Source organism: Rhinoderma darwinii, chromosome 7 (assembly GCF_050947455.1).
Source record: "Rhinoderma darwinii isolate aRhiDar2 chromosome 7, aRhiDar2.hap1, whole genome shotgun sequence".
Taxonomy (NCBI): domain Eukaryota; kingdom Metazoa; phylum Chordata; class Amphibia; order Anura; family Rhinodermatidae; genus Rhinoderma; species Rhinoderma darwinii.
Genome location: NC_134693.1, coordinates 40298998 through 40321278, shown reverse-complemented (window position 1 = coordinate 40321278; position 22281 = coordinate 40298998). Strand labels below are relative to the sequence as shown.

Below are 22281 nucleotides of genomic sequence, written 5' to 3'. Positions count from 1 at the left end.
AATTACAGGTCGTCGGCACAGTACATCGGCAAACCCATTGAAATGAATGGGCAGATGTTTGCCGACGTATTGGAGCCGTGTTTTCAGGCGTAATTCGAGGCGTAAACCGCCTCCATTACGCCTGAAAATAGGTCGTGTGAACCCAGCCTTAAAGTACCTTTAGCTCTCCCAAACCCAGTCTACTCCGACATTACTTAACTGCAAGGGTAAGTTCACATGTGGTGTAAATACTGCAGATTTTCTGCAATGGATTTAGTTGCGGGAAATCCACAGCATAATCCAGTAGCAGCAAAGTGGATAAGATTTGAACGAATCTCATCCACACGCTGTGTAAATGATAAGAGGAAAAAACGGTGTTTTTTGTCAGTAACCTGCGTTTTTTAATCCACAGCATGTCAATTGTATTTGCGTAATCGCTGCTTTTTTGTTGCAGGTTTTCCCCATTGTATTCAAAGCTGCGATTCCACCTCAAAAATCGCAACTCAGAAAAAAAAATCCTATACTTACCAAGAATTCTGTGCTTCTTCACCCAGGCTGGGGTTTTGGGATGACGTTTCATCTCTGCAGCCAATCACAGGCAATAGCAGTCACAAAAAACGTCATCCCAGGAGGCCGGCATGCAGGACGTCAGGGGGAAGCGTCACCATGGCTGCGTAAATATGGAACTTTTTTTTTTTTATGTGCAGTTTTCTGCATCGGACACTCCGGCCAAAAAACTGCACCACAATTTGGTGCGGTTTTTCAGCCGGAATTCCTTGCGGCGCCCATGGCGGATACGCGCTGCGTGAACATAGACTAATACTTTAGTAAACCAAGTTCTTAACCAAAGACAAAGGAGCACTGTGTCAGCCAAAAGTCAGGTACCTATTATAGTTATACACAATCACAGGGGAGCCTCCTCTCTGCATGCCCCTGCAGGAGAAGCAGCTATCCGTAAAGAAGTGCTCAATATATTGAAGACTCACCCTCTCTCAGAAAAATAGGATTCCTACAAAACACTTTCTTTTATTTTATTTGAAGAGCATATAACATGAATCTAATGTAAAAGGGTAACAGCTGAAACTTACTGTATACAACTTTAACATTCGTCCAAGGAGCAGGAGTCTCCATTAGTAATCGCACAATTGCTATCTCAAATATCACAGTCTTTCCAGATCCAGTTGGAGCACACATGACAAAATTTTTATCTGAATACAGAATCTAGATATACACAAATGAATAAGAAAAGGCCTCAATGATATTTGGCAACAAAAAAGGTTTATGATTTTACTACTATTTATGATAAATGTAATTAATTTACATTTCCAATCTAATGTTGCGTTTCATAAAAATTTTTCTAGGAGGACTAATGCTTAGCCAAACATTATTGTTATTGTCTGAAAGATGTCAGCTTTACAGAATTTCAGTTTACACAATAATGAACTAAACTGTAAATGATGTGCATTGGTTGATAGATTTTAATGCAAGAAATGGGAGCTTTATGCAATCCTGACAATAGTCCACAAAAACAGTAAAAGAAGCACTCCGAGTTTGTATTTTTTTTACCACCCTTGTAAATGTAATGTAGTGCAATGTAGAGATGTGTAGTGACTGGGTTCTTTTATTCACGGGTCTCCACTGCTGGCTGCTGTTGGGTCACGTGATCTTCATTATGACACCCTGCATCCTACAGCATCTGCTGCAGGGACTGGAAGTCAGACTCTTAATGCAAGTCTATGAAAGCCTGGATGTGGGTCTCATAGAAGCTGCAGGATTTGAGTTGTCAGAGCACAGATCACATGACTCCATGGCGGCCGCCCCAGGTAAGTCACTACACATAACTACAATACACTACGTTATATTTACAAACAGGGGGGTCAAAATAACACAAACCAGAAGGCTTCTTTAACAGTAGAACAAGAATTTTAGTTTATCAAACTAATTTCTCATGAATTTATCAAATTTCTGCAATTTTATATTAGATTTTTATATTTTATCTGACTGAATATTTTTCATACAATGAATCTCTGCGTTCAGTTTTAAATAAACTATATTGCACCTTCTATGGTTCTATCTTCCCCATGCTACCCGGCTTCTTCGCTTCTTGCACCGTCTCTAACTTAAAGAAACACTGCAGTGTTTTTTCCCAAACCTGCCCACCTCGCGTTTGAAAATGTAATGTAGTGAAATGCAGACGTGTATTGAATTACATAGTGCTGTATTTCACGTGACGCAGCTCCATTTCGGGCCGCTTCGTTTAGGGCTGCTGTGGGGTCATGTGACCTGTACTCTGTCAACCCAAATCCTACAGTGTCTATTGTAGGGACAGGAGGTCAGTCTCTCAATGCAATTCTATGACACTCAAATCTAGGCGCTCATCGTCAATGGATCCAAAATTAAGATCACATGACCCTACGGGGGCCAAAAACGGAGCAGCATCCCGTGAAATACAGCACCAGGTAAGTCAATACACATGTCTACAGCACACTATTTTACATTTGCAAAACAGGGGGGGGGGGGGGCGTAAAAAGAAAACCCTGGAGTGCTTCTCTAAGGAATGGGAATCTGAAAAACTACTGGACACCTAATCTCATATTTTCCATATACAATAATAAATACAAGTGGTAAAGGATCTATTTCCTTGCATTGTTTAATATGAATATCATGCAGTGATGGAACCTACATATAGAAATGTTCAGATGTGACAGAGTTGCGGCGGTTTCCATTTATAGTACAATACATGCAGATGGGATGCTGAAATCACTATCCATGTGAAGTGGAAAAAATCTTTGCGGTAATCAGGGCCTGCTAAGGATTTCCAAATCCGCATCATGCTCATTCTTTTGCGGAAATTACGCCGATTTTTACAGCAGATTTCACCTTTTAAAATAAATAAGTTGCTGCAAATCCACATGTAACACATTACACGTTTCTTACCCTAATAAGAAAAGTATATTCAATATATTTAATTCTTAAGCAGTAGTCTAAGAAAGATTGCTATACTTACATCATCCAAAGCTTTTGACTGTATGTAATTAAAATATGGAAATTCCTTGAAGATATTTCTAAATTGTTTAGCTTTAATGTTAAGAAAATGTAAAAAACGTAGTCAACTATCACTTATTTTGTAAAAATGTAAAGTAGTAGTCCAATTATGATTTTCGCCTCAAATTATTTTAAGATGGAAAAGTGATTCTATGTAATAAAGTAAAAAAACGCCCTGTCTGAACGAAACGCCTTTTTTTCCCCATTGATTTCAATGGGCAGATGTTTGTAGGTGTTTGACTACGGGTTTTTCAGGCGTTTTTCGGGGCGTTTATGCCCCGAAATACGCCTTTAAACACAGCGTGTGAACATACCCTTACAGTAACAATCGTGCATGAGCTGCTGCAATAGTGGTTCCAGAGAATGTGATCCTGTGTTATCTGCCTCCAGCTTTATAATAGACTTGTTACCTGCAATTGTAATCCTGCCTTCTGATAATAAAGAGATGACTGAGCACTCTGCTCTCAGTGTACACATACAAGCTGAAAAGTGAAATTCAGTCTACTGCCAGGGTGAAAACTACAATATTTCAGTAATTTTATTTGTAATATAGATATTGAAAAAACCCCAATGAAAAAAATATTTGAAACATAAAAACTTTTTTGTGACAGTAGATTCCCTTTAACCCCTTGACTACCAGCGGCTTAATAGTATGGCGCATGCAGGAGTTCTCAAAGCACCATACTATCACGGAGCACTGATCGTGCAGGCATCGTCACATTGCCCGATCAATCAGCATCAGGACCACGGCTGTAATACACAGGCCATAGTCCTGCCGCAGCCGGCATGATTGGAGGAAAACTCTGTTCTCGGCAGTTTAACACCTTAGATGCCGTGGTCAATAGCGACCGCAACATCTAAGGTGTTTGACCGATGGAGGGTGTTCCCTCTGTCAAGCTATCTGTGCCCTGCCACACCACAGCGGGGTGGCGATTGGTCACCATGGCAGCCAGGGGCCTAACCAAAGACATCGAGGTCTGCCATCGGTATCTGCCAGAGGCATTGCCCAATAGGTTGTATGTCAGTGTAACACTGACAGACAATAATGCTTTGAAATACTACACATTCACAAAGCATTATAAAAGTGATCAAGTGATTGCTGCTTCAAGTCCCCTAGGGGGATACAAAACTATAATAAAAATTATGTTAAATAAAGTTTTTATAAAACAAATAAACCCTTTTTTAATTAAAATGATTTAATTTTTTTAAAAACAGTTTAGCATTAAAAAACACATATTTGGTACCGCCGCAATTGTAACGACCTGTAGTACAAAGATAACGTATTAGTAATTCCGCACGGCGCATTGGGCGTAAAAAAAGAAACACAGAAAACAATGGCAAAATTGCTGTTTTTTTGCATTCCCCCCCCCCCAAAATAATAAAAGCTAATCAATAAATTATATGTACCTCAAAATGGTACTAATAAAAACTGCAACTCATCCCGCAATGAACAAGCCTTCATATGGCTATGCCAATAGAAAAATAAAAACGTTGCGTATCTCAGAATGCAGCAACACAAAAATGAAATGTTTCCATATAATAAAAATGTTTTGTGCAAAAAGACCAAAACTTAAAAAAACCTATACATTCTACGTTCTGGCCCATGGTGGTGCCATTGTAAAATACAACTCATCCAGCAAAAGACAACCCCTCTTACAGCTGCATCGACGGAAAAATGAAAAAATTATGGCTCTTGGAATGCGACGATAAAAAAATGAAAAAAATATATTGGTCCTAAGGGGTATTGTATTTTAGCCTAAAGCATTTTTCACTGGATAGGTAATAAATGCTATATCGGTGGGAGTTTGCCAACTGGGACTCCCACTGATCGCCAGAACGGAGGTCCCTGATTCCCCTAGCCACAAGAAGGTGGCTAGGAAGAGTTTGAATGGAGTGGATGTCGCTCTTTTCAAAGTCTAGTGAGTGAACCCCCACTGATCTACTATTTATCCCCTATCCACTGGCTAGATAAAAAATGCTTTAGGCTGGAATATCTCTTTAAAAGGCTATGCAAACCTTTGATACCATTTTTTTTTAATGTTATGTACGTGTTGTTGCATACTAATTTTAACGTTTTATCTAACTTAGATTTGATCTGTCTTGTGATTTCGTGTCAGAGGCACACAGGAGCCGCTGTGTGCTGAGCCGTCAGTCCAGCTGACTGGCAGATTAGTCTTACCCCAGCGTTATGCAGTGTTATGCAGCGTTATGCAGCTTATATGTAGTGGATACATAGATGCTACAGCACTAAAAGGAAACATTTTTAATAAAACTGTATTATAAAAATTATTAGAATGCCGAAACACATACATTACAAAAAAAAAACTGCATTAAAGGTTTTCATTGCCTTGAGGCCCAAAATAAGCCGGTTTTTAAAGGGTTAACAGAACAGTCTGTAGAGGACAAATTGTTTTGATCCGTGAACTGATTTTGTACAACTGTGTTCTCCATTTTATCTTGTGACAGAACAGGTGCTTTAGATAAACTTAGAAGGAAGGCTAAATTCACACCTGTGTCATCAATTCTGTTGTTCTACTCAATCCATAGGAGCTGAAAAACTAAATTGAGTGTTGGATCCGTTACATGTCTTCGGTTCCGTCTTGGTGTCCATTATTTTGACAGTAAAATTAATGCTGCATGCTGTGCTACTCTTCCTGTCAAAAATAACGGAATCTGACAGAGCCTCCAATGCAGATGTGAACTGTAAGGGTATGTGCACACGACCTCTTTTCAGACATAATGGAGGCGTGTTACGCCTCGAATTACGCCTGAAAAGACGGCTCCAATACGTCGGCAAATATCTGCCCATTACTTGCAATGGGTCTTACGATGTTCTGTGCAGACGACCTGTCATTTTACGCGTCACTGTCAAAAGACGGCGCGTAAAATTACGCCCGCGGCAAAGAAGTGCAGGACACTTCTTGGGACGTAATTGGAGACATTTTTCATTGAATCCGTAATTTCAGACGTATTTGGTGTTATCGTGTGCACATACCCTTACATTGTCTTTGTTTAAAAGTGTTTGCTTACTACTACTATAAGGGCATGACCAGACGTGGCGGAATTGCTCTGGAATTCCGCTGCGGACAGTCCGCTGCGGAAATCCGCAGCGTACACGTTTCTCCATTGCTTTCCACAGCTTTTTAGTTAGGTTCGTTTACACATTGCGGAAAACTACGCTGCGGACCATAGGCTGCGGTGCGGAATTTGGTGTCCGCAGCATACACTGGCTGTTGCGGACGTGTAGCGGACTTGTTGCGGACTCATTGCGGAATTTCTCCATTGACTTCAATGTTGTGTCAAAATTCCGCAATGAAGTACGCAGATGTTATGTGTGTTGCGTAGCGTATTTGTTTTACATTTCTTCATTCTGGCCGGACCTCTGTATTTCTAGGTCTACAGCCAGACTGAGGCCCCATGCACACTAACGTAAAAACGCCCGTAATCACGGGCCGTAATTACGGCACGGGCAGGCCCATAGAAGTCAATGGGGCTCCCATAATTACGGGTGACTACGTGTGTGCACCCGTAATTACGGGAGCGTTGCTAGGCAACGTCAGGAGATAATCACTGTCCAGGGTGCTGAAAGAGTTAAACGATCGGCAGTAACTGTTTCAGCACCCTGGACAGTGACTTCCGATCACAATATAGAGCAACCTGTAAAAAAAATAGAAGTTCCTACTTACCGAGAACTCCCTGCTTCTTCCTCCAGTCCGGCCTCCCAGGATGACGTTTCAGTCCAAGTGACGGCTGCAGCCAATCACAGGCCAATCACAGGCTACAGCGGTCACATGGACTGCCGCGTCATCCAGGGAGGTCGGGCTGGATGTTGAAAGAGGGACGCGTCACCAAGACAACGGCCGGGTAAGTATGAATTTCTTTTACTTTTACTAGGGAAAAGGCTATCCCTTCTCTCTATCCTGCACTGACAGAGAGGAGGGAAGCACTCTTCACCTGAATACGCAACGGCTAGTCCGCATCAATTTAATGCCCATTTTAGGCAGAGCCACAACAGAATCTGCTACGCAGATTATGTGCGGCATTGATGCAGACAGTGGCGGAAGAAATACGCCATGTCTGGACATGCCCTAAGTAATTGTGACAAGAATAGTAAGGCTGGGTTCACACGACCATGTTATGTCCGTAATGGACGGAACGTATTTCGGCCGCAAGTCCCGGACCGAACACAGTGCAGGGAGCAGGGCTCCTAGCATCATAGTTATGTACGATGCTAGGAGTCCCTGCCTCGCTGCAGAACAACTGTCCCGTACTGTAATCATGTTTTCATATAATGTACGTGGAAACTGAAAAAAAATTATATGTGGGCTGAAGTTGGAAAAAACTGCGATTCCTCAATTGTTTTTTGGGTATCGTTTTTACGGCTTTCACCATTGTCATAAAAATTACAACTTATCTTTATTCTGCAGCTCAATACGATTAAGGTGATACCGCATTTATACAGGTTTTTTTAAATATTTTTTAAATCTTTATATTTTCTAGATTATGTTTTATTGATAAAACTTTTTTCACATTCTGAGAGCCATAATTTGTTTATATTTTCACTGACTGAGCGGTGTGAGGGCTTATTTTTTGCGGGATGAGCTGTAGTTTTTATCGGTACCATTTTTTGGTACATAGAATTTTTTGATCACTTTTTATAAAAAAAAATTTGAGAACTAAGGTGAAATTTTTTATGGCGTTCACCGTGCACATTAAATAACGCTATATTGTAATAGTTCAGACTTTTACTGATGCAGCGATACCAATTTTGTTAACTTTTTAAATTTTTTACATATATATACATACATTAACGTATTGCAGTATATCGTAGTTTTTACAGGCAGCGCTTAACAGAGGCAGAGTGAAGACAGCCCTGGGGGCCTTCATTAGGCCCCTGGGCTGCAATAACAACCGACGTCACCCCATGATCTCACTGCGGGGAGTGAACAGCTGTTGGAGGGGGCCCCACCCCTCTTTTCAACGCCTCATGCTGCGGTCGCAATTGACTGCATCATTTGAGGGGTTAAACAGCCAGGAACAGCGCGATCGCTGCTCCCGGCTGTTAGTCCCGGGTACCCGCAGCATATGGAGCGCACTCCAAACATTACCCCCCCCGCACCAGACGTAATAGCAGGTCTGGGTGCGCGAAAGGGTTAAAGGGGTTTTCCAGTCATTGCACTTGAATGGGTGAAAAGGCTGCAATACCCGTAAATCGCTAATAAATGTGTGTCGAACATTCGCAGTGAGCAAGAAGAAATGAAGGGGAAGCCGCTCTCGTATGAGCGCTGCGGCCCCTTCCACACTGCTGACTTTAAAATGAAAATAAACATAGCAATAAAAACTTATTTTATAACATAATTAGGAAAGTTTGTGTTTTAGATCTTATAGCAGCGCACCTATATTATTAATTTGAATGAATTTTTTAATAAACAGCGTATTGAAAAATAGAAAATAACAAAAAAAACCAGAAGTAAATGTAACTTCTTGAGGCACTCTTTTCTTTCAAGCTGCTAAAAATTGTATTTAGTGATGGAACATGAATGGCAAATCTGCCTAATTATATAGTGATAACGGAGTGCAGGTTTACTGCTGTATAATTAGTTGTTATTCAGAAGCCTGTAAAATATGGAGGGCAACCCGTATAGAATCAAAACTAGTACTAATCGTATTTTCTATATATCTAATATATATAATATGCATGGCCAGACTTCACAAAAATATAAATTGTAAATAAAGGATACGAATCTCAGAGACAGGCTTTAGGATCCCATATGAAGTGTTACCTAATAAAAAAAAAAAAATGGCATTAAGGGGGGATTCACACGTGCGTGATTTTTGTGCGTGCAGGCCGCGTATTTTTCGCGCGCCACGCACAGCCCTATAGAAGTCAATGGGGCAGTTCAAACAGTGCGTGATTTGTGCGCAGCGTTTGTTCGCTGCGTACAAAACGCGACAGGTTCAATATCTCCGCGTATATCGCGCATCACGCACCCATTGAAGTCAATGGGTGCGTGAAAACCACGCAGGTCGCACAGAAGCACTTCCGTGCGAACCGACTGAAACAGCGCACCAGCTGTCAAAAGGATGAATGTAAACAGAAAAGCACCACATGCTTTTCTGTTTCCAAACATCCAAATGGAGTGTCTTTGAGATGAGCGAACCCGGACAATCGAACCGAACTTCACCGGGTTCGGCCGAACTCGTTTTGGCCGAACCCGGCAAAAAAATTTCCGGTACGCGACGTCAGGAGATAGTCACTGTCCAGGGTGCTGAAAGAGTTAAACTGTTTCAGCACCATGGACAGTGACTACCGATCCCAATAAACATGAACCTGTAAAAAAAACGAAGTTCTGACTTACCGATAACTCCCGGCTTCTTCCTCCAGTCTGACCTCCCGGGATGACAATTCAGTCCAAGTGACAGCTCCAGCCAATCACAGGCCAAGCACAGGCTGCAGCGGTCACATGGACTGCCGCGTAATCCAGGGAGGTGGGGCCCAATGTCAAGAGAGGCGCGTCACCAAGGACGCATCACCAAGGCAACGGCCGGGAGGGAAGTTCTCGATAAGTACGAACTTTTTCTTTTTTTTTAACAGGTTTCTCGATATTGTGTTCGGCATTCACTGTCGAGGGTGCTGAAAGAGTTACTGCCGATCAGTTAGCTCTTTCAGCACCTTGGACAGTGACGGGCGTCGACTAGCCTCATCTCTATGATGGCGGCTGCGCGAAAATCACGCAGCCGCGCATCATACACGGATGACACACGCAGCTGTCAAATGGTTTTTACGCGCGCAAAACGCAGCGTTATTTGCGCGCGCAAAAACGCAACGTTCGTCTGAATCTGACCTAAGGGTAAGGCCACACGGTGCGTCGTTGACACGGTTTTGTTGCGTTTGAAAACCCCATGCGGTCAACTGCATGTGTTTTTTGTCTGTGTAATGCTGTGGTTCTATTGCGTTTTTAAAGGAAATAATTGATGGACATAGTTTTCACCCATGTTTAAGTTTGTTAGGTGCTTCCTGTATATAGTTCATTACAATGCATTGCAGAATCGTAAGGGTAAGGCTGGGTTCACACGACCTATTTTCAGACGTAAACGAGGCGTATTATGCCTCGTTTTACGTCTGAAAATAGGGCTACAATACGTCGGCAAACATCTGCCCATTCATTTGAATGGGTTTGCCGACGTACTGTGCAGACAACCTGTAATTTACGCGTCGTCGTTTGACAGCTGTCAAACGACGACGCGTAAATGGACTGCCTCGGCAAAGAAGTGCAGGACACTTCTTTGCCACGTAATTTGAGCCGTTCTTCATTGAACTCAATGAAGCACAGCTCAAAATTTACGGCTGTCAGAGAAGCCTCGCAAAATGCGAGGAGGAGCTTTTACGTCTGAAACGAGGCAGCTGTTTTCTCTTGAAAACAGTCTGTCTTTTCACACGTAAATGACAGCTAGCGTGTGCACATACCCTAAGGCCACACGGTGCGGTCACGTTGTATTTATGTTGCGTTTTTAAACCGCAGCATTTTTCAATAGAAGTCAACGGTCAAATTTGTGTTATGGACAGACCGCTGCTATTATATTACAATGTGTTTTCTGTGCGGTTGACCGCATGTTCATAATGTCCGACCGCATGCAGTTAATGACCGCGCTGCCAAAGATGTTGCTGAACTGCTTGTGTTTTTGCTAACAGTTCTGCAATGCCTTGTAATGAACTATATACAGGAAGCGCCTAACAAACTTCAACACGGGTGAAAACTATGTCCATCAATTATTTCCTTTAAAAACGCAACAGAACTGCAGCATTACAGAGACAAAGGGCGGGTTCACACATGGCGGAATTGCACTTAAATTCCGCTGCGGACACTCCGCAGCGTTAATCCGCAGCGGAGCCGTTTCTACATTGACTTTCACTTTAATTTAGCAGTGTTCGTTTACACGATGCGTACAATTCCGCTGCGGAGCATAGGCTGCGGAGCGGAATTTGGTGTCCGCAGCATGCTCTGTCTGTTGCGGAGCAGTGGCGGACTCATGGCGGAATTTCTCCATTGACTTCAATGGAGATTCAAAGTTCCGCAATGAAGTCCGCAGCTGTCATGCACATGTCATGTGTGCTGCGGATGCGTCTTGCTTTTTTTACTTGACATTTCTTCATTCTGGCTGGACCTATGTATTTCTAGGTCTACAGCCAGACTGAGGAAGTCAATGGGGCTCCCGTAATGACGGGAGCGTTGCTAGGAGACGTCAGTAAATAGTCACTGTCCAGGGTGCTGAAAGAGTTAAGCGATCGGCAGTAACTGTTTCTGCACCCGGGACAGTGACTACCGATCCCAATATACATGTATCTGTAAAAAAAAATGAAGTTCGTACTTACCGAGAACTCCCTGTTTCTGTCTCCAGTCCGGCCTCCCAGGATGACGTTTCAGTGTAAGTGACGGCTGCAGCCAATCACAGGCCAAGCACAGGCTGCAGCGGTCACATGGACTGGCGCGTCATCCAGGGAGGTCGGGCTGGATGCCGAAGGAGGGACGCGTCATAAAGACAACGGGCGGTAAGTATGAATTTCTTTTACTTTCACTAGGGAAAGTGCTGTCCCTTCTCTCTATCCTGCACTGATAGGGAGAAGGGAAGCACTTTTCCCGCAGTCCGCAGCAGCTAGTCCGCATCAATTTTCTGCACATTTTGTGCAGATCCGCAGCCGTAATCCGCAACCCGGATTAGGTGCGGCATTGATGCGGACAGTTGCGGAGGAATTCCGCCATGTGTGGTCATGCCCTAAAAACGCTTGCAGTTGACCGCATGCGGTTTTCAAACGCAACAAAACCGCGTCAACGACGCACCGTGTGGGCCTTACCCTTAGCAAAAACGCAAGCAGTTCAGCAACAACTTTGGCAGCGCGGTCATTAACTGCATGCGGTCGGACATTATGAACATGCGGTCAACCGCACAAAAAACATTGTAATATAATAGCAGCAGTCTGTCCATAACCAAAATGTCACCATTGACTTCTATTGAAAAATGACGCTGCAATTTAAAAACGCAACATAAACGCACCGTGACCGCACCATGTGGCCTTACCCTAAGGCCTTATTCAGACAAACGGGATATACGTCCATGCAACGCGCGTGATTTTCACACGCGTGATTTTCACGCGCGTCGCACGGACCCATATTAGTCTATGGGGCCGTGCAGACAGTTGCGTGATTTTTACGCAGCGTGAGGCCTCTGCGAAAAACTCACGACATGTCCGTTCTTTGTGCGTATTTCGCTCATCACGCACCCATTGAAGTCAATGGGTGCGTGAAAATCACACACACCACAGGGAAGCACTTTCGTGGGACGCGCGTGATTCGCGCAACAGCTGTCAAACTATGAATGTAAACAGAAAAGAAGCACATGCTTTTCTGTTTACAAACATCCAAACGGAGTGTCATAATGATGGCGGCTGCGCGAAAATCATACGGGGCTGACACACGGAGCTGTTAAGTACCTTTTGCGAACGCAAAATGCAGCGTTTTTTGCGTGCGCAAAACGCACACGCTCCTGTGAATCCGGCCTAAAACTGTGATACTGTTTGAGAATTGCATCACCTATCACATTAAAAAAATGCAAATAAACCTGAGGTATTTGGTATAAATTGCGGCACTTTTTTCCTATCCAGCAGTTATTTAGAACTCAAAACAGCACAAATCTTACAGCACACAAGTTTTCAAGTGTTAATAATTTTCTTTGAACATATTATAAAATACTAAACATTCATTACCTTTTCTATTCAGCAATTTTAAAGACGTAGGAAAAGAAACTGTTCCATAATTATAATTGCAAGCTTGATGGGCATCTCCACAGTCATTAGGGCTACGTAAATCTTGAGAAAAGTGTTTGTCATAGTTGGGTTTTTGTGGTACCTTATTGGACTCCACATGCATTGTATCATCTGTGAGTATTTGTCTGTCTCCAAAAGTGAAAGAGTCATGTTGTTTAAATAAGCTGTGGGAAATAAATGTACATTTGAGACAGTAAAAAAACATTTAATCCTGGTGAACGCTGCCAGGGCCTGCATACCAGCGCTGTGGAGACAATCTTGTGCGCCGTCGCTCAGCATGTGGTTCAATAAGATACAGGAGATCATGAGGATGGAGGATCTCACGGCATCCATGAGAGGTACTCATGCGAAGTTCATCAAGACCTGGTATCATTGGGTCAGGTTTCAATCATCACTGGAGTTCAGGAACATCGTAGCCTCCTGATTTGTACTCTCTGCATGACATATAACATCAGAACTCGTCCCTTACTTTCCCTCCCCTGTCGTTCCTCTTTTCTCCTTTCCTTATTCTTACCCCCTTCTAAGATATGCTTCACTGTGGGCCTTAGTGCATGTCTGCAGGTTCGGGATGCATGGGCTTAGCCCCAATTAATGTTTGATATTACTCTGTTTGCATACATACCATACAGGATGACCTCATATGCCGGCCTGCGTGCCGACGTACTATATGGTTGCATATTCTTTTTGCATTAACGTGTTATGTTTGGAAAAATTGATAAATAAAATAATTTTAATCTCAGAAAGGCACATCCTCTCTGTTCCGCACTGCCTCCTTCTCCAAGTCCCACATCGCCAAATAAAAAATAAAAGTTTATCAGTATGCACTTCGGTGCTAAAGTTGGTAGTGATGACATATTAGTAAGACCATGTACACCAGTACAGCAGGTAACATATCCAGATCTCAGCAGGAGTGTGGAGATCCAGCCATGTCCCTTCCTGGCACGGAGATCTTAAGATTCCATAATTAATAATGACACAGGAAAAAAAATTTTTTGTCAGTTACCCTTTAGAAACCTCTATTTCCAATATAAAAACACTTTCTCTATAGCTAAGATATAAACAACGCTAAGATACTCTTCTCATAGAAACATTTCTAGAAATTAACAAAGTTTATGTTCCATAGTAAGGGTATGTGCATACGATAACTGCATTTACGTCTGAAATTACGGAGCTGTTTTCAGGAGAAAACAGCTCCTGAATTTCAGACGTAATTGCATGTACTGGCGTTTTTCGCCGCGTCTTTTACGGACGTAATTTGGAGCTCTTCTTCATTGAAGTCAATGAAAAACGGCTCCAATTACGTCCCAAGAAGTGTTCTGCACTTCTTTGACGAGGCTGTTATTTTACGCACCGTCTTTTGACAGTGACGCGTAAAATGACAGGTCGTCGGCACAGTACATCGGCAAACCCATTGAAATGAATGGGCAGATGTTTGCCGACGTATTGGAGGCGTTTTTTCAGATGTAATTCGAGGCTGAAAATAGGTTGTGTGAACCCAGCCTTAGAGTATATTCACACGTGGCAGATTTGTTACCAAAATTTCTGCGACTGAAAATCTATGCCATATATTTAAATGGGGTTGTTTCTACAGCATGCACATTGCTTTCTGAAAGCCCCATCCAGATGAATAGAACAGTCGCTAAAATTTCTGCAACAAATCTGCTTAGTCTGAATGTACCCTTAGAGGGGTTATCCGTTGACATAAAATTGATGGCCTTTTTTCCGGATAAACCATCAATATCTGATCGATGGGAGTCCGACACTCGGCAAGCTCCACAATCAGCTGTTTAAAAGGGCCGCGGCACTGCCTTTTTTTTACCTTCATTGCTTACACAGTTCCGCACTGCACAATGCCGTCACATTTATAGCGGCTGTGCACAGTATTACAGCTTTCTCCTATTCACAGCTGCTACGAATGTGACGGCGTTGTGCAGTATGAAGATGTGTAGGGAATGAAGGAGAAGCAGGACTCACTGGAGTGCCGCGGGCACTTTAAATAGCTGGACCCCCACCAATCAGATATTAATGGCCTATCCTAAGCCTCATTTACACATTGCAGATGTGATCAGTATTTTGCATCAGTATCCTGAACATAGGGGAAATAAAATGGAAATGTATACTTCTCTTCTTTGCATGCAATTTTGACATCAAAATACTGATGCAACACTGACCAAATCTGCAATGTGTGAATGAGGCCTAAGCTCAGTTTCTTAGGAACACTCCGGACTAGTGTTATGTATAAGTATATGTCCATTTGTAGCGGTAGAAATAATCCGGTAGAAATAATTTTTGCACAAATCCACATGGATTCAGCAACAAAATCTGCAGCCTGACCTTAAGGGCGGATTTACACGAGCGTGTGCGTTTTGCGCATGCAAAAAACGCTGCGTTTTGCGTGCCCAAAAGGCACTTAACAGCTCCGTGAGTCATCACATAGCATGCGCGGCTGCGTGATTTTCGCGCAGCCGCCATCATTATCACACTCCGTTTGGATGTTTGTAAACAGAAAAGCACGTGGTGCTTTTCTGTTTGCAAACATACGTTTGACTGCTGTTGCGCGAATCATGCGCGTCCCACGGAAGTGCTTCCGAAGTGGTGCGCGTGATTTTCACGCACCCATTGACTTCACTCTGCTGCTCTAATGTTTACATGGCTTATTTTTAGGCTGATTTAGAGCATAAAAGCCTTGGTTTAAACTCCAAAATACCATTGAAATAAGCCTGCAAACAGTTTATCATTGATTTAAATGGGAAATACACTGTGCTGTTCATTTCAGGTGTATTTTTACACTGCTGAATTAAAAAAAAGCCTTGTAAGGCCGGATTCACACGAGCATGTTACGTCCGTAATTGACGGAACGTATTTCGGCCACAAGTCCCGGACCGAACCCACTGCAGGGAGCCGGGCTCCTAGCATCATAGTTATGTACGACGCTAGGAGTCCCTGCCTCGCTGCAGGACAACTGTCCCGTACGGTAATCATGTTTTCAGTACGGGACAGTTGTCCTGCAGTGAGGCAGGGACTCCTAGCATCGTACATAACTATGATGCTAGGAGCCCGGCTCCCTGCACTGTGTTCGGTCTGGGACTTGCGGCCGAAATACGTTCCGTCCATTACGGACGTAATGTGCTTGTGTGAATCCAGCCTAAAAAGAAGAAGCATGTCACTTCTTGAGGTGTTTTTAGAGCTGATTTTCCATGGAGGGTGGGTTCACACGCAGAGTTTTCAGGCGTATTTCGTAAACGTCTCTAAATATTTGCCCATTGAAATCAATGAAAAAACGGCGCTATGTTCAGACGGGCGTTTTTTCGTTGCTGTTTTAAAAAACTGCGTGTAAAAAAAACGCAGCGTAAAAAGGAGCATGTCACTTCTTGAGCAGTTTTTGGAACTGTTTTTCATAGTGTCAATAGAAAAACAGCTCCAAAAACATCTAAAAAAAAAACGCTTCAAAAAATTTTTTCAGCTTCAAAGACGGCTGAAAATCAGAGGCGGTTTTCCTTTGAAAACAACTCTGTCATTTTCTGTCGTTTTTATTTTACGTGTGAACACACCCTGACACTATGAAAAACATCTAAAAAAAAATGAAAAAAAGCTTCATTTTCAGCTTAAAAAAAACGCTTTGAAATCAGAGGCTGTTTTCCCTTTAAAACAACTCCGTAATTTACAGCCACGTGTGAACATACCCTTAGCTGTTCATTGAGGACTGTTCATTGAGAAACTGCTTATTCTCTCTTATACACTTATACAGTGGCGGATTAAGAAGACCATAGGCCCTGGGCTGTTACCCAAACTTGGGCCCCCCTTCCGCACCGCCGCCCGCAACTATTGTTAACACTACCTTTTTGGGCAAACATTAACAAATGGTGTTACGATTCCCCTTGTCACAGGGCTGTGTCCCTACATACTGACAGTATCACACTGTGCAGGGACACATCCTGACAAGGGGAATTGTCTATCAGTCCTGGACTGCAGAAAACCTTGTTGCGAAATACAAGGATTTCCTATAATAAACATGTCAGGAGAGGTGACAGATTCTCTATAAATCTAGTGACTCACAGGTGACGACGTCTCAATTCTAGTAGTTTTTTTCCTCTTTTCTTCTCCATCCGGTCCAGAGTTCATGACGACTTCTCCTGGCCATGACCCATTTCTGCAGAATTTGCCACTCAGATGCCTTCGGCTCCTCACTTTTCCAACATTTCCACACCTATAAACGAAAATAAAATTATCATGGTGCCACATACTGTGCCCCTAAATATAATAGCACCAAACACTGTGCACCTGAATATAATAATACCATACACTGTAAAACACCACATGCACACAGCCCCCTGTACATAGTGCCACACACAGCCCCCTGTATATATCACACATCCACCTATAGCTAGCACCACACACATCCCCCCGTAGAGAGAATTACACACAGCTCCCTATAGATAGTGCCATACAGCCCCCCTGTAGAGCACCATACACTGTAAAACACCACATACACACAGCCTCCTGTACATAGTGCCACACACAGCCCCCTGTATATATCACACATCCCTCTATAGCTAGCACCACACACATCCCCCCCGTAGAGAGCATTACACACAGCCCCCTATAGATAACGCCATACAGCCCCCTGTAGACAGCACCACACAGCCCTCCCCCTCTTATAAATAGCGCCACACAGCCCCCCTTGTAAGGAGCGCCACACACATACCACTGTGGATAGCGCCACACAGCCCCCCCCCTTGTATATAGTGCTACACAGCCCTCCCTTTCGTACATAGTGTCACACAGTGCTCCTCCTTGTATATAGTGCCACACAGCGCTCCCCCTTTGTATATAGGGCCACACAGCACTGCCCCTTTGCATATAGGGCCACTTAGCGCTCCCCCTTGTATATAGGGCCACATAGCGCTCCCCCCTTGTATATAGTGCACACAGCGCTCCCCCTTTGTATATAGTGCACACAGCGCTCCCATTTGTATATAATGCCACACAGCGCTCCCCTCCCCCTTGTATAGAGGGTCACACGGCACTTCCCCCCTTGTATATAGGGCTAACCAGCGCTTCCCCCGTTGTATATAGGGCCACACAGCACTCCCCCCTTGTTTATAGTGTAACGGAGCACTCCCCCCCTCCTTGAATATATACACAGCGCTACCCCCACCTAAAAAAAAAATATATATTTTACTTACCTTGCCCCATGGCGGCTGCTCCAGCTGGACGCATGTGAATCCTCCGGACTAGACGCATGCGCAGACCGGCGTGATGCAGTACCTCATCACGCCGGCCTGTGCAGGCAGTCTTCCCAGCACCTTATAGGCTGCAGGCCTAACGTGGCCTGCAGTCTATAATATTCATTCCTGAGGACTCAGATACAAATGAATGTGGCTGCCGCTAGCACCGGTGCTCCCTCCGGTGCTAGCGACGCCACCAGGCATGAGGGGGCCAGTGCGGTCATGTGCGGTTCGGGCGGCCATGGGCCCCCCGGGAGCCTCGGGCCCCGGGCGGCCGCCCGAACCGCCCTAATGATGATCCGCCACTACACTTATATAGTGCAGTGGATCTTCAACTTTGATCAGCAATCCAGGGACTACTCGTCCTGCCAGCAGCCATCGTGATGAGATTTGCGGCGAGGTTGGCATAAAAGCAGACAGCGCATGTGCAGAGTATAGGGCCGTCTGGCCAATCAGGAATTAAAAATGCTGTATTTTAATGGCAGTGCATTGACCTCAGTAACAGCTATAAACATATTATCCTAGCTGGGCTCCTATGTTCCCTGTATTGCTTGTTTGACCTCACTTCTGCTTCATCCCCACAGTCCCCCTCTGCTATATCAACATTACTGACCTTTGACTTGCCTGACTACTCTCCTGCACTACCCTCTACTGTAGCAAATACCCGGTTTTGCTACATCTCTGATACCGACCCTAGGCTATCTGACTATGTTTATATTAAATGGAACCTGTTACCAGCATTTCACCTATTGAACTTTACTTATCCCTCACTGGCCGCTGCTATCAAAAGTTCATTGCCATTATCCCCTCTCCTAAACTCCTCCTCCAGCTGTAAATAACGGTCTGCAAACATTTTGCGCCTTTTATCGTAATAATCCGGTGTCCCTTTGTGCGCACACACCAGAAGAGGACATCAATGCATAAGCGCGGGATTTTGTGTGCTGGGGGAAGGCGAGGAGCTGTCAATCAAAAGTATGGCGGCGGGGTAAACTCGGAAAGACTTGAGGAATGAAGATATGACTCTTTTCAAACGAAGATTTGACTCTTTTCAAATAAAGATTTGACTCTCTTATGCTCATTAGCATACGGTGTGGGAACACTAAAAAACTGAATACTAAAGCTACAGAGACGACTAAGAAAATAATTATAGGTTATATAGAAATGTTTTTTCACCCTCTACCACCAGGTATTGCTGGTTTAATAGGTGAAATGCTGGTGACAGGTTCCCTTTAAATCCCTGGTACTGCATCTGTATTTGTTTAACTCCTGTTACCGGCTCCTCAACTGTCTGACCTAGTAATGTTTCATCTCCTGAATAACTTTCCTGGTATGTTAGTGTCTTTCACATACATTATTGCTCGTAGTTACTGTATCTCCTATTTTGCCTATTTGGTATGATTCTGAGCATTATACAGAGAATTAGCCACCGGATTAGCTAAGGGCACTTAAATCCTGGGGCAAGCCGAGTAGCTCAAAACGGAGTCGTGGAAAAAAGGGTACTATAGGTGAAATTGTGCCTTTCTCTCTGGGTATCACAGGAATGAGATAGTTACAGTATCCCCCTGATACTTCCAATATGTTGCTTATTGCTAAGACCCTTTGTTTCTACTGTTGGATGTTACTTAACACCTTGAGGCTACCCTCTGGTCCTGTCATTTAATTCAGAAGTAAAACAAGACTCACATACCCACCAACATCTATAACACGACCACCGTCTCTCTGCTGATAACTGCAGAGCACAATAAAGACCCTCCTGTCTGTATCTTCATGTGAAGCCACTCCTTGAACTGTTCCAATAAAGGAAACAGATCCCTCATTCTGAAAACTTCTTCTGCCTTTCATTGATACATTGAAAGAGCAGAGTTCAATAAAATTAACACTTCTAAGACAATCAATAACTGTATTTTTCCACCTCACTTTTATCATTATATATTATTTTCATGAACACCAAATATTGATATGCCTACATTTGTTAAAAAATAAAGAAAAATGTATACCATACATAATTTCCAATATACTGTATAGTATTTTGACATCCTAGTTGAAATAAACAGAGGCTCTCAATCAAAAATGTTTCCCCTAATAATGTGTTAACAGGTGCTCATATTAATTATAACATAAATAGTTATATCACACTACGTAATAACAGGTTATTACATTTCCTGCTCCCTCAGTCAGTGACCTTGTTAGGGTATGTTCACACGGCCTATTTACGGACGTAATTGACGCGGCGTTCAAGCGCCTGCACATGCCGGTACGGCTGAAATTACGGGGATGTTTTCAGGCTGAAACATCCCCGTAATTTCAGCCGTAACGGACGCCCTCGTGTGAACATACCCTTATTATTCAGACAGGCTGGCTGTTAAAGAAAGAGCTCCCTAACCAGCGGAGACGACACCAGCTTGGGATGTTAGTAGCAGGCAGAGCTATTTGTGCTGCGCAGTTAAAGAGGACCTGTCAGCTCTCCAGACAAGTATTTTAGTGAATACTCATATTCCCCATGAAATAACAATTCTGGAGCATAAATTCTTCTAACTCTGCCTTGTACCTTTCTTCTGTTATTCCTCCTACAAATTTATGAATAAATTGACAACTGGGTGTTACCGGTTGAGGGTATTTTCCTACTTAAAGGGACTGTCCAATAAGTGCTCACAGTCTCAGACTATGTAGGGACACACTCCTTTGATAATGGGAATGGTAACACTCAGTTTTCAATATATTTATAAATTTCTAGCAGGAATAACAGAAGAACAGCACAACACAAAGTTCTCAGAAAAGATGCTCCAGAATTGTAATTTTGTAGTGTACTACAAGTATTCACTAAAACAGACATGTCAGTAGAGCTGACAGGTCTTCTTAAGATGCCTACATTTAGCACATTTAGAAATTGTTTCCTGTTGCAGCCTCATTTCTATAAGTCAAAATTTGTAACCTAATCACCTTTCCTATACACTAACCTTAACATTTCCTTTTCCTTCCCGTGCTGCCCATCTACTCAGTTATAAGCCACACATCAGATGACTGTTGATTTTACAATTTTAGACCGATAGATGTGTGAACGACTATTTTAAAGACTTATGCACACAACAGAGCCTGTGCAGCTCGATATTTGGGAGCCATACATGCTCTGTGCACTAGACTCTGCACCTCTGCTTTTACATTATTCAGTTTTACAGATATCTGTCAATAGAAAGATACTTTAACAATAAAATACCTTACCTTTTTCTAAACATGCTTGAATTTCCTTTGACATCTTGAGTTTCTGGGAGATTTTGTTCACAAGAGTAAAAGTCTTTGCTTTGTTCATTATCATCACCAAGTGAAAAACATGGATGTGATAATAGAATAGTATTTTCTGTGTTTGCAGTCATTGTGCTACGATTAATGTCATGCAGAGAAGAAAAATGTCCTCGAGGGTTGACTTCTAATGCCTTTGCTTTCTTTAGAGGAGGAATAAATGTTTTCAATTTTCTAATCATAGCTTTTTGAAAAAAAAAAAATAATAATTATAAAAATATGCTATTTTAGAATTTTTAGACTTATATTTTGAAAATAATAGTAAAAAAATATGCTTTTTTACTTTTCAGCTTTTTTCTGGTAATAATAGTTTTACCCCAATTGGATCAGGGCTAATGTTACGACAATTAATGGAGTGGGGAACATATTTTTGTGTGGGTATATTTAGCTTATTTGCACTCTATTTTACTTTTATTTTTTTATTATTATAGCTTGTCCCTCAAAGGTCAGAAAAATATACCTTTGGGAGATTTAATTTTTTTCTTTTTTAAAACATATTTTTTTATTGTAACTAGGGCTGCACAGCAGCCCCAATTACAGAGGAAATCAGTCCTGTTATAGTGACTATTGTCACTGTTAGGGTATGTTCACACGGCGGGGGTCCGTAACGGCTGAAATTACGGGGATGTTTCAGCCTGAAAACATCCCCGTAATTTCAGCCGTACCGGCATGTGCAGGCGCTTGAACGCCGCGTCATTTACGGCCGTAATTAGCGCTGCTATTCATTGGAGTCAATGAATAGCGGCTCCAATTACGGCCAAAGAAGTGACAGGTCACTTCTTCTACGCGGGCGTCTATTTACGCGCCGTCATTTGACAGCGGCGCGTAAATATACGCCTCGTGTGAACAGACAAACGTCTGCCCATTGCTTTCAATGGGCAGATGTTTGTCAGCGCTATTGAGGCGCTA

At 42.9% G+C, this 22281-nt stretch overlaps 1 protein-coding gene across 4 annotated transcripts in view; it reads right to left on the bottom strand.

Annotated features, from left to right (window-relative positions):
• HFM1 (helicase for meiosis 1) overlaps nt 1-22281 on the bottom strand; it is a 181811-nt gene that overhangs the window by 106612 nt on the left and 52918 nt on the right. For 3 of the 4 annotated variants that reach the window (XM_075833227.1, XM_075833229.1, XM_075833231.1), the window contains exons 4-8: nt 21295-21556; nt 12788-13011; nt 8766-8807; nt 2987-3057; nt 1068-1200 (exon numbers count right to left, since the gene is read on the bottom strand). In XM_075833227.1, the coding sequence (XP_075689342.1) occupies nt 1068-1200; nt 2987-3057; nt 8766-8807; nt 12788-13011; nt 21295-21556 (732 nt within the window). The remainder of the gene's footprint in view (nt 1-1067; nt 1201-2986; nt 3058-8765; nt 8808-12787; nt 13012-21294; nt 21557-22281) is intronic. The other variant, XM_075833228.1, reaches the window with a different exon arrangement.